The 14227-nt window shown below is 37.1% G+C and overlaps 1 protein-coding gene across 1 annotated transcript; it reads right to left on the bottom strand.

Annotated features, from left to right (window-relative positions):
- Positions 1-256: 256 nt before the first annotated feature.
- On the bottom strand, positions 257-8796 carry LOC142643096 (5-oxoprolinase 1). The gene is made up of 3 exons (XM_075817644.1): positions 8659-8796; positions 3996-8209; positions 257-697 (listed from the first exon to the last, which is right to left on the bottom strand). Exon 2 carries the CDS (start codon positions 8205-8207, stop codon positions 4401-4403), a length of 3807 nt encoding a protein of 1268 aa, XP_075673759.1. The 5' UTR covers positions 8208-8209; positions 8659-8796; the 3' UTR covers positions 257-697; positions 3996-4400.
- Positions 8797-14227: the final 5431 nt, after the last annotated feature.

Here is a 14227-nt window from a genome sequence, read left to right as displayed (position 1 = left end):
TCATGGTCAACCATGAGATCTTCCATGTAAAACTTGCAGATTTTGAGTTGTTACAAGATATTTTGTAGATGGGAAAATGATGGAAAATTGAATGAAGGAGACTAATTCAAATATGTGAATGCATGAGATGCAAACTGAGTTTTCCGTGTGCTTGTGTTCAAAGAAAATTTTAATTTAATGGAGCTTTGTTAATTATCGTGCCAATGATGCCCCAATTGCAAGATAGATGAAACACTTAAAAAGACGAGACAAATGCTAGCTAAGAACAACCTCGTAGCATTAAATCAATATATCACCAATTACATTAGAATTCTCAATCATATATATATAGTTCTTACCAGCCAAAGGCTTTATAGCTGAATTGACGCCTCCCCATGTACAAAGTGCTATGGAGGTCTAGGGAGAAAAAGGTTCGAGCTACGGGGTTAGCAACATGTTATAATTCTTTCTATAAAATAATAAAATTTAAAAAAAAAGTTCCTATTGGTACAAATCTATACACGAAACAGAGAAAATTATTTTATAGTAATATATGGCACATTAAGTCCACAAACAACATAAGTCTCCAACAAGGAGTACGTACAATCTGTATCCCCGATGCAGCTTGCTCACTTGAAAGTTTGCGTATCATAGCAATACGGTGCCACCTAGTCAGTTTCGCAATCTCCTCCTCACAAACATCAAACTTCAGAAGAACCTGTAAATTAATATACAGTTAAGAGATTAAAAACATGAATTACGCTAAATACAAAACAACTTTTAAAATGCAAAAAAAAAAAAAAGGTAATATAAAATTTGGATATACTAGTGGGTTCCAATATCAATTTAAGAGCAAGAACTATTTTTCTCCACTGCTTAAAAAGGTCATACCAGTGCGCAAAGCTCCCAATTTTGTGGGGTCTAAGAGAGGTCATGGTAGACAATTTTACCCTCAATTTTTCTCCTCTACTACTAAAGAAAAATAAAAAATAAGAAAGTGATTCAAAGTTCTGTGCCTTCCCCAAGGATGAGAAATGCTTTAGTGATAGGAAACTATGACACGATTTTGCAAGGAAACAAGCAATACAAGTAGGCTAGTAGAGATTCAAAGAAAAACCAGCAGTAAGGAAATAGAAATCAATTATTAGCTTCCAGTCAAATCTCCACATGCATATATTGCAACCCATACATCAAACAAAATTAGTTCCGAGATTATTCTTGTTATACCCTAATAACAAAAGGCTAGAAGCAAAATTCATGCATCAACTAATACATAAGGCCAGAAATAAAATAACTCCTGCAAAAGTAAGTTAACCCAGACACCACTATAAACCATTAAAATGAATCTAATAAACCCCTTATGCATTGTTGTCAACAATCACCTCTGGTGTTGCAAAAAATTGAGCTTTGAGCAGTTATAAGGTTTTTCTTTGTACTCACAGGGAAGTAAAAAGGTAAAGGCACTATGTGACCAAATTTTTGTTAAAGCATCCAACTGAAAAGCTAAAGTTCTTCCCTTAACACTAACTCTCACCTCCAAAACCAACAGAGAACACAATGGAAATAGAGAGAGGCCAATTTGACCCAACCCAAACAGAGACAAATTACCCGCCCTGTGGACTCCAAGAAAAAACTAAGCCAAAACAAAATATCATAAACAAACAAAAGAAAAACCAAAACCATAAGCTATCAGTTAACAATTTATATCAAGCTTTCTAACACCAACTCTGTTACATAGACTCAGAACTTCACCCCAAAGTATCCATGTCAACAAAACTTATATGGATACGCATATTGAAACTCACATCCCAGATTCTATTGGAATTACAGATACAGGTTTATCTCCCAACCCAGAGAGAGAAAACAAAAAAGCTTAAACTCCACACATGAGCACCGGGCATGCCTAGGTGTGAAGGAACGTACAGATCTGACTGCATCAAGAATTAGCTTATAACAGAGCTTCAACAATCAAAGGCAAGCTTGCAAGAGCCCACTTAGTGTCCAAATAAGTTCTGATGATCAAGGTTAAGACTGAGAGAAAGCACAAAGAAATTTAAATAGGAAGGCAATTTGCCTTTTCTTTAGTTATTGGTAATTACACATGCACCCTTTAAATCTTGAAACTCTACCTCACCCTCCACCTGGCTCTTAAAAAAATATGTGCCAATTGAGTTAGACCTCATTTGTAATTTGCAAGTTTAGTTTGCAATTATCATGTCCCTTTCTGCCTTCACAACTAACATTCTTATAAGTAATTGGGACATTTTAATCAAAAGAAGAGAAAAACAACGCAACTGCTTACATGGGTAGTGTACATGGGTTTTTAAAAGTCAAATAAAAGTACACAAGTAGACAAGATCCAGCAAAAGTAGAGATTGAATAAATACTATAGCAGCCATCTAATCATATAGAGCACAAAATAATAATAGTTTTAATTCAGAGGGCAAGCACTCTATGCCTTTCTTTCCAAATAAGCCACAACACATTGAGGTATAGCACCCCAAATATCTAAATTGCGATACTAACCATGGACCATATATCATGAGCAAAGGGGAAATAGAGTAACAAATGATCAAGAGACTCACCACTTCACTTACACATACAACACCAATCGACCACACAACCTCCATTTGCGAAGATTATCCATTGTTAGGATTCTCCCCGTAGCAGCTGTCCATACAAAAAATCTACCTTAATAGGGACCTTTACTTTCCAAATACTCTTCCATGAAAACTGTCGGGATACCCTAGGTGAAAGAACTTTATAAAAAGACTTCACCTCAAAATTGTAGTAAGGATCTAGGATAAATAAACAGTACATCCCTAATATTATTTCCATTGTGGGTGTACCTATAATCTGCCACAGAACTACAGAAACTTCTTTATCTCAACCTGATTAGAAGAGATCAGGAAAGGCATCCTTAAGCATCACAACCCCCACACTAGCAATCATGTCAGAAGTGAACTGCAGACCCACTACCAACCTCAAAATTAATAAACCTTGCAAAGTTATTTCACCCATTTCTAATATGTTTCCATAAGCTAACGCCATGTGAGTCCACCACCACCCGAAGTTCCACTCACACCAAACACTTCCATATTTCAGGTCAATCATTGTGCACCACAGAACATCTTTTTCAGTTGCATAGCACCAAAGCCAGTTTCTTAACAAAGCTTAAATAGAGTGAGCCAACCCCTCCCTTGTCGGACTGGTTTGCAAATCGTCTTCCAACTAACCAAATGGAATTTAAAAGCATCATTGAAACCACCCCAGAGAAAGTCCCTTGGAAATTTTTTATGACAATGAGTGATACTAGCAAGAAGGGGAAACAAAGAAAGGATATATGCTGTTAAGCTAGAAAGAGTTCTCCTAATCAAAGTGATTTGCCCTCCCTTGGAAAAATAAACCTTCTTCCACCCCGCTAATATTCTTTCCCACTTTTCTAGAATCGGGTCCCAGATCGCCTTAGACTTAAATTTCGCGGACTTCCCCGACAAGAACCATATCAGAGTGTCCTACATTTATTTTGAAACCCAGGACAGCTTAAAAACAAAGCAAGACACATTTTAAATGGCCAAGCCATTCCAGATCATTGCCACAGAGAATTAAAATGTCATCATCAAACAAGAGGTTGGACACCATCACAGAGAGTCATTCTTAGGCTGAGTGCAAATGCAGTAAGATTGGCGAGAGACTCAAGATAAGATAATTCTTAGGCTTAGTGCAAAAATTACATGTCCTTGTCAGATGAGGATTAGGAGTACTCAAAGCCTATATGTATGCATCGTGTTACACAATAAACTTAATGGAGATCACTGTTCATGGATTGTGTGGTACAGTTCCATGGTTGGAACTTCCAACCATGGGTATGACCTATAAATTTAAAGATGGATAATGGAATAGACATATGTGATCAAAATATGTCTTAGCAATAATAACGTGAGCTGAGAGACTAATTGAACTTGATTTAAACTAATAAAGAAACAATTTTTATTTGCTCAGAAAAATTTATATACCTCCCATGCTGCCTCCATGCTCAATCTACGAAGATCAGCATCTGTTCCAGTAACAGTGGCTCCTCCTCGACCAGTAACTGTTTTCTTCTTCATCATTGCTCAATCTAAGAAGTTATCATGCTTGTAGTCTCTCCCTTGTTTGGTCTAGTCTCCTTTGAATCTTGTTCATTAGCTTGGCTGGTGAGTTGTAGCAAAGTATAGAAGCCTATTTATTTATCTCCAAAACTAGAAACCCATTTATTTATCTTGCAAGTCTAGAAGCCTATTTACTTTTAGGATACAAGTAAATTTCTAATTCTTAATAGAATCCTTCAATTTTCAGTAATGAATAGATCAAAATACCATTTGCAGCAAATCTAGTACAAAAGTTGAACTCAACCAGAAGCAATTTGCTTCAGAGAAGAATCAAAGAGGGAAACCCCATCCCCCACCACCAGGAGTTAAAATTTGAAGAATTTCCCCTGCTTGCACCTCAACTGTGTTTTTACCCCCAAGATAAACTCTCCGCTTATCTTTTGTGACAAGGAAGTTAGCCCCACGAGCCCCATCTTTGCCACCTTTTAGGCCTCTTGGTGCATGAACACGCCTCTCCGATAGAATGCTCACCACAACAGGGCGCCTGAACTCTATCTCCCTGACAAGACCATCACCTCCTCTATGAAGTCCGGTTCCCCCACTGTTCTCCCTAAGCCCAAATTTATGCAAAAGAACCGGATATCTCTGCTCGAAAATCTCCGGATCAGTCATTCTCGTGTTGGTCATGTGGCATTGGACTCCACTGGTTCCATCCCAGGTTGGACCAGCCCCACTCCCACCTCCAATTGTTTCATAATAACCAAAAGAATCATCCCCAAACGTGAGGTTATTCATACAACCCTGTGAACATGCACAAGCTTGAAATGCAGTTAGTACAACATCAGTTATTCTTTGTGATGTCAGAACGTTACCTCCCACCACCGCAGCTTTATCACTTGGAGAGAGGAATGACCCTGCTGGAATATGGATTTTGACAGGAGCCAAACAACCTTGATTGAGAGGAATATCGACATCCACCAAACAGCGAAGGCAGTAAATGACTGCTGCAGCTGTTACTGCTTCCGGTGCATTCCAATTCCCATAAACTTCAGGACTAGTCCCATTAAAGTCAAAAATCGCTTCACCTTTATCAGAATCAATTGTCAGTTTCAAATGAATAATGGACCCGTCATCCATGTAATCCTCTTCCTCAATGGTTACTAAATTTCCATCTCCAAGCTCAGATGACTGAGATGAAACTGTAGTAGCAACTGACTTAAGCATATCTCTCACTGCTTCTTCTGCATTCAACTGCACATATGTCATGTAAGCCTGAACAGTGTCCAAACCATACTGCTCAATAAGCTCTTTTATTAGGGAAATTCCTCTCTGATTTGCAGCTACTTGTGCTCGAAGATCTGATAGATTATCTTGAATCCTGCGTGTTCCTGGGATCTTATGCTCCACTTCACCAGAGTTGGGGAACTGGAGAAGGTTCATGATTCCTTCTTCCTGAAAAATCCCCTTTTCCACAAGCTTAAATGCTTTTATGGCAGCCCCTTCTTCCCATATGGACTTTGAAAAAGGTGGCATGCTTCCAGGAGTTATACCACCAATCTCTGCATGATGCCCTCGGCTTGCCACAAAAAATACTAGCCTCCCCTTATCAAAAACAGGTGTAATAACAGTTATATCAGGAAGATGGCTACCACCAGCACAAGGATGATTGGCAACCAAAACATCACCTTCATTCAAATTATCACCCCAGTAGTTGAACTGCCACCGAACTGTGCTAGACATGGCTCCTAGGTGAACAGGAACGTGAGGGGCATTTGCGACTAGTCCCCCATCAGGACCAAAGAGAGCACAAGAGAAATCCAGGCGTTCCTTGATATTTGTTGATATAGAGGTCCTCTGTAGGGTCCTTCCCATCTGTTCAGCAATTCCCATAAACCTGTGATTGAAGATTGAAAGCTGCACAACGTCTGCAACTTTTTCTGCTACTTTCATGGTGTTTATAGTAGACTCAACTTCAATTTTAATGTTGCCATATTTGGTTATAATAGCTCTACAGTTGGGCTCCACTATCACAGTACTATTCCCATTCATGATGATTGAAGGACCCGGCAAGACATGCCCATACCCCAAATTCTCAAGCTTGAACAGAGGTGTATCTTGCCACCCATTCCCAAAGTAAACCTTGTAGTTGTCTTCAACTCTAGGAGTACCGGAAACAAGTTCAAGGGCCTGAGGCTTCAATATATTTGTGACTCCTATACCACGAACTCTTACATCACATATTAAGATGTTCCTGTTTTGTAGTTTAAATCCATACTCTTGCTGAAAGAGATTCACAAATTCCACTGCATAGTCACAAGCTGATCCATCTTCAGCTGTTCGCCTCTTAACCATGATGGCAGTGTCTGTACCTTCATATCTTAAATTTAAATATGTCTCTGCAGTAATGTTTTCCTCTCTAAAACCTTGCTCTTGCAACTTCTGTATTACTTGCTTCAGCAAAATAATTTCTCTGCGATAGGCCTCAAGGACAGATTCAGGACCATAAACAGCAGAATATGGCTCCTGTGCCTCTTCAACAACATCAGCTAATCCCATCCCATAAGCACTTAAGATCCCACAGAACCTGTGAACGAGTACTTCTTTCATTCCCAAAGACCTAGCAATGGAGCACGCATGCTGAGGTCCAGCACCTCCAAAGCAAGCAAGAGCATGGTTCCTTGTTTCATGGCCCTTCATCTCAGTTAACTGCCGTATTGGACGACACATTGTCTCATTAGCAACATTCACAAATCCCAGTGCAATCTCCTCCACTATCATGTCCTTGGCAGATGGATCTTGACTCTTTCTGTAGGAGTTTATTTCCCTTGCAAGCTTCTCAAATTCTTCTCTAGTTGCCTTGATATCTAGAGGCTGATCTTCCTTAGGGCCAAATATGGATGGGAAATAATCAGGAATAACAAATCCTAGAATCAGGTTTGCATCCGTTACTGCCAATTCCCCGCCTTTCCGGTAACACACAGGACCAGGGTGTGCACCCACTGATTCTGGTCCAACTCGGAAAGCTCCAAATTGGAATTTCAACTTTGATCCACCACCGGCAGCAACAGTGTTGATGTCAAGCTGAGGTGCTTGAATTATAGAACCAGCAATTTGAGTTTCTAGAACTTGTTCATAACTTCCAGCATAACGGCTCACATCAGTAGATGTACCACCCATGTCAAACCCAATAAGGGGCTTCTGTGTTTCAAGATTAAAAAGAGTCTGTGAGTAGCCTACAACCCCACCAGCCGGACCAGACAACACCGCCTTGTGCCCTGAAAATCTACTTTCTGGTGCAAGTCCTCCATCTGATTGCATAAACAGAACATTCAACTTCCGCAACCCTTCATCAAATTTGGATATGAATCCTGATAAGTACTCTTTAATAACTGGGGTCAAGTATGCATCAACACTAGCTGTTAGACCCCTCGGAACAGCTCTAACCATGGGAGTCAAAGCTGAAGATAAAGAAACATGTCTGAAACCCAAACTCACAGCTAACCTCTCTACAGCTGTTTCATGCTGTGGATACGTGTAAGAATGCATCAACACAACAGCCAAACAGCTAATTCCCTTCTCCAACAACCCTTCCAGTAAAGGCTTGAGAGCTTCTTCATTGAGAGGCTTCACAACCCTGACAATCTCACCTGAAACACCCTTAATTAATGGTGCAGAAGAACCTTGATTCTCCTCCTTATCATGAACAAGCTCAATTCTCTCATCAACCTCTATAACCTCCTCGTAAAGATTAGATGGTTTTGATACAGTGAGGTCGAATATGCTGGGGCGAGCCTGGTTACCAATTTGGAGCAAATCCCGAAAGCCTTGAGTCACACACAAAGCAATCCTTTCTCCTTTTCTTTCCAAAAGTGCATTTGTCGCCACGGTTGTACCCATCCTAATCCACTCAATCTTATCCGTGGGAATTTTCGAAGTACGTGGGATTTTCTCCCCCGTAAACTCTTCAAGAATCCTCCGAATACCCTCAACCGGAGCATCATCATAGTTTGATGGGTCAACAGACAAAAGTTTCAAAACTTGACCATCAGTCCGACCCGGGATTTCAGCATAAACATCAGTGAAGGTCCCCCCTCTGTCAATGCAAAACCTGAGTTTCCCTTCATTGAAACTCCCCATTCCTACAATTTTTAATTTCATATTAAAAAACAGAAAGAAAAAAAAAATTTATATCATTCAATATAACTCCACATTGCTAATGAGACAGCATTCTATATCAAAACATGGATAGAGTGAGAAATCAATCCAATCTCAACAGAAAAAAAAATGACTCAGTTTCTGGAAAATCAAAACCTACTGCCCAGAAATATAATAAAAAACCTGAGCCTCAACTTTCACGATCTCTAACATTAAATGTAAGTCCTTGATCTCTAGCATATGATGAAAACATTGAAAAGAATAATCGAACACACACACACACACACATACTCAAAACTCAGCGTCGCTATTCAAATCAAACCACCATGAATTATGAATTTCACACTTGGTTTCTCTACTCTTGTTGTTGTTTTAGCAGAACAGAAAAGAGAGATTTTTTAGTGAGTTAAGGAAAAGAGAGTGAGGTACTTACTTGAGGGGTTTGGTGGTTGTGATACGGCGGAATACGGTAGGCCTCACGCGGCGGAGAAGCAGTCGCAGCGTCGATAGCAGAAGAGAGAGAGAGAGAGAGAGAGAGAGAGAGCAATCAGCTCAGCTATCTCTTTTTTTGTGTCAGGTTTCGTTGGATGATTGATGATTCATTCACGTCTCTAACTCTTACGCTGAGTGTCTTACCACTTGTGTTATTTTCTCCTGCCTTTTGTGCAAGTGTAACTATTGACTATTATGGATTGAGAAAAATAAAAACTGCAAATCCTTTAACTTTTTTGTGAACTAAAAAAAAAAAATTCACTTTCATATGGTTCAAATAATATATATTTTTGGGAGGGGGGGGGGGGGGGGGTGGTTGTTGTGGACCAAGGATGGGTTTAAGAGTTAAAGTGTGCGAAGGCCCGAGGATCGAGGATAAAGCTTAAGGGTCACAGTCTAAGATAATATGCCCAGGAACCATGGGCCCGAGGAGGAGGGTTGCTCGGGGAAATGCAAGGTTGAGTCCAAGGGCATTCTACAGCCTACCAAGTAAAAGCCAAATGATGTGGGGGGAGGTTTCTGGTTTGGGGCAGTCTATGGGCTCCGCATTAAATGCCCTGCATCCATCTTCCTAGCCGCATTGAATGATGGGCAACAGCTTTATCAGCTACATTGATGAGGAAGTGACATGAACATTGCAGGTCACAGCTAGGCAGGATCTTTCCACCACCTTCTTCAATTGTAGGAAGGAACAAGTGTCAAAGGAGGAGACTAGTTAGGTGAGAAATGGATGGTTAAGATGAAAAGTACAGAGGAGTATATATATATATGAGAAAGAGAGATTGGAAAGGAGAGGGAAAAAGATCAAAAAAGAAAACAGGAAGAGCATATTGTGAATAGTCTAATGAACAGTACCTTTTTATTGAAACTCCAACCTCCCCGGGGAAACTTGTAAGAGGGGGATTGGTTCATTCGATATCTGGATCTTGCCTTTTTCTTTCTTGTCTGACCTTGAGACCGATCCATTTCTTTGTTATATTGTTCCCTCTCTATAAATTTTTTGTTTTGGGCCATAGACTTACTGATCTAGCCATTATTCTAAGTGGTCGTGGGAGAACAGTTTTTCTCTATGTCCTTACATATATATTTTAAATTAAGATATTTAGGGTTCAAATATTTTGTTACTCTTTATATTATTAATTTTAATTTTATAATTTCTTTAAGTTAATATTTGTTGTTGACTCTTAAAAACAAAAGGTTTCACATTTGTTGTTAAAGATGATCCTTCTGTTCTTCATGTGTTAAAAAAAGTAATGATTAACCCTTTAAAACAACACAATTTTTAGAGGATTAGGGCACATCACTTATGAAAATTCAAAAACTAATTCTTATCTGCAAAATATTAGGACACATTACCCCTGGAAATTATAAAAAAAAAAAATCGAAGAGAAATTAGAAACTTTGTTATGGAATAAACCATAAATTAGGTTGTTTTTGTATCTTTGTGGTATCTCAATCAAATTAGAACTAATTTTTACCCATAATTAAACATATCCAAGGGAATTTTACACATTTACTTCTATCAAACAATGGGATTTTCAATCGAAGCTTAATGAAACTCGGTAAAACCATGTCAAACTTGGGGTTTGTACATGTATTTGGGAAATTTGTCATTTTGATGTCCACTTATGGTAAATAGGCTAGGCCGAGCCTTGGTTTGTGAGGTCCATGTTGTGGTAATGATATTACAAGTGTCGAAATAGGCTAATTAGTATGATATGCGATTTCTTCTATTCTTCGCAATAAATCGAAACATGACTTCATCAAATTGTACTTTCTTTGAGTCACAATTGAAACATAAACATTGCAGCCAAAAATATTTTTAAAACAAAAATTAAACACGTTTCATTTTCACCTAATACTTACTCATATAAAAACAGTTGATACAATTCAACTTGCATCACACTTGAAGCATTTGCAATCTTATGGAGGCACGAGCCCCAAAACTAAATTAGATGCTACATTTTAATAGAATATGTATCATCTTTTGGTGGGTGTCATGGGGTGGCTAGGCTAACATGTTGCTCACATGTAATCGAATTTCTAGATCTATGTTTCTAATTCAAGACATGTATTTCACTAAATTAGGTTAGACAAGTTAGGGTTCTTACAACAAATACCTTGGATGTAAACCATTTTAAATAGATAACTAATCACACCATACAATCACATTAATCAGTAAAAACTCATTTTTATACACTTATTATTCCCCCCACGTCATCACATGCTTTTGGGCACACATGCATGTCTCATATTGGATAAAGTGAGATCCAAGGTCCCATATTGATAGTTATTACTTTCCATTCTTCTTCTTTCTTTCTTTTTTAAATTCTTTATTCAATGTCTAGATTGTGTGACTAGAATAGGGAACTACCTTATTTAGATCTTTCATTGATCATGGCCTCAAAATGTTAGCCAAGATTGATCCATTTGATTGCACGAGATTTAGTGCCTAACACATTCCAATACCATACCATAACCCCAAAACTATTCTTTGGTAATAATGTGTTAGACAACTAATTGAGGGTCATTAGTCAAGTAGTTAGTGGACCAAAACTAAGAGAACAAAAAAAAAACACCAAAAATCTTTGGTCCCCTCTATTTTGTGTATGTGTTTGTTTTTCAAAAAAAAAAAATAGACAAAAAAAAAATCTTTGATGATTTCTTACCATTTTTATTCGGTTATACTCTATGCTCATGCACAAATTATTGTCTCAACCTTTTTTTAAATGCATGGATGTCTCCTCAAATCTCTCTACCAACACTATTAGCTAATTCTTAATAGATTTAAAATTCAATCCCTGCTTACACCAAAAATCGATTAGTGTATTGGTCGGATAATAAAAAACTATCATCAGGAGCGAATACCATGTGTTGAAACTCTCTCTTAAAAAAAAAAAAAAAAAAAAAAGAAGCTAATTCTTAATAGAATCACTATCTTACCAACAAAAAAGAAAAAAAGAAGAAGAAGATGCAATTTCCACCATAATTTCTTACCATTTCTTCAGTTACACTCTACCCACGTTGCCCAAATGTCTTCACCAAAATAACTTAAGTATCCACTGTTACCTATTCTAAATTATAATTCTAAATGCTTTACTTTTCCTTTTATTTATTTTTTTCGGTTGATTTTCTTTACATGTTGATGCTGTTTTACTAATTTTAAAAATTAAAAAAAAAAATCTATCCATTTTTATGCCAATCATTTATAATAAATGTCCAGTGTTTGCTCCTTTAAATTTGTAAATGCTCACAAATGTTTTAAAATTTATTTTGGTGAATTTGCTTTACTAGGTGATTTTTTACTCATTTATAAATATATAAAATATATACATTCAAGTGTTATGGCAATTAACTATAAATAAGGATTGAAATGCTCCATTCATTTTTTACCTTTTTGTTTGGACACTAATTTACACTTGAAATTGCTTTCCTTATTTCAATCTTTTAATTCTTTTCATTTGGTGGGCATTAAATTGTTGGAGCATTTTAATATTAAATAAATAAAATGAATAAATGTGATAACATAAATGTAAAGATATGGGAGTGAATGTGGAAGATGAGGAGTTAGTGAAAATGTTTAATCTCACATTGAAAATGAGAGAGACTATTTTGTTCTTTTTAATTGTGGTGATTAATGGGCTAACATGAATTGTCTCAAATATTGGGCCAGATACGTGCGCAAGGGGGAGGTGAAGGGTGGAGGTGTCAAAATTGGAAATGAATCAGCACCTTGGATCCTCCTACTTGACAGCCCAATCAGAGTAATTACCATATCCGTTGGTGAGTAAATGGCCCGAATTAATATTCCATTTTTATTATGGAAAATAATGAGCCATTAACCCACTTAATGGACTATCCGTTTGGGCTTTTCATTATTCAGAAAAACTCCTTATCTCACCATTAAATTGTGTAACTCTAGCCCATCTAAATAATATTTAGCAATTAATCTTGTAACACCCACTATATCAGAATAATGGACCTAATTAATCAGATTAATTTGGGTAGTAATTTCGTGAGGCCCATTGAGCCTATAAATAGACCCATTCAGACACAATCCAGATTACTGCAATACACACACAAAAAAAAATAGAGAGATTCTTGGCAAGGAAGGGTGTTCTTTCTGGTGGAGTTTTGGGCTTGAACACTTTGTGCAGAGGTTATTCTAGCCATACGACACTTGTTGGGCTGTTGTATCCTGGGGGAGACAAGTCAGAGACGGTCTGCACCGGTTACAAAGTTTAGCCAACCAAGGGCTTGAATCTCCTTAAAGAGAGCGAGTGCCGCGCCTCAGTCCAAATAGTGTTGTGTAATTTCTCTCTTTAAATTAATAAAAAATTCAAAAGTATTATTCAGTTTCTCTTTGTGTATTTCCATTATCTTTGTGTTTTGCACCAACATAAATTATATTTATTCATAAGATATATCTCTCATAACATGTGTGAGCCTCATATGTTATGAGAGAAAGATCTTATAAAATTGTTTCATGAGATACCTTCTCGTCTAATGCATAAGCCCTTGCCTCAATTTTCTATGTATCTCATTTGAAGGATGCAGCTCTGGCCTATGACACTAGCGATTCATTTCCCATGTAGCAGCTTCACCCAAGCCCCAACTACCTCAATCAATGGATTAACGAGATTCCCATTATTACTAATTACTATTTACTATTCAGCAAAACCACAGTCTTATTTCCCCCTCAGGAAAAAGAAAAAAAAAATGTTAGAGGAATGTTCTTCCACACTTCTTTAGAGGTAATTAACTTTAATATTCTTACTAGTTAACACCTCTTTTTGTTTAGGTATCTCCGCTCTCTTTAAATTTAGACCACGACATGTTCTCATTGCTCAGCCAGAAGGCAGATTGGGCATCTTATCTATGCAAAGTCCAAACTGCATGCAACTATTGTTGGATATTTTTATAAAAAATATCATATTAATTTTAATACTCATTTATGTGAATTGAGAAAATCAATTATCCCTTAATGTCAGATGCGTTAATTGCTAAATTTTAAAAATTCAAAATTTGAATAGCTATTGTCAATGGTTTTAATTAGAAAATCTCTGAAAATTAATGTGAATTTTAATACCATATATTGTGAGCTTTTAGTGTACTTTCCATTCTAAATGTTTTGTATTCAAACGTTCTTATTTAAATATGGCATAATAACGTTATATTTGTAAGAATCTTCAGCACTTAAACGTACAGTTATTACTAAATTATTTTATGTTATAATAAGTTACCATATATACAAAAATGTTTACTATTTGGTTTAATGGAAAGTGGTCAAACAGCTAGCAATCTTTTTGAGAGTAAACGGCAGAATTAGAGCTAGCAATTTTTGTAACATAAATCCAGCAAGAAGACTTTTGAAAAGCTATTGTAATAATGGGCCATTATGGGCCATTAAATGCTTGGGATTATAATCCTTTCCTTTTTGTTCTCAACGTACAAAAGGTTTATATAATATATATATATATATATATATATATTTATTTATTTATTTATAA

The sequence above is a fragment of the Castanea sativa genome, chromosome 7, assembly GCF_040712315.1.
Source record: "Castanea sativa cultivar Marrone di Chiusa Pesio chromosome 7, ASM4071231v1".
Taxonomy (NCBI): Eukaryota; Viridiplantae; Streptophyta; class Magnoliopsida; order Fagales; family Fagaceae; genus Castanea; species Castanea sativa.
Note: the sequence above shows the minus strand (reverse complement) of the source record. Positions and strands in the feature narration are given on the sequence as shown.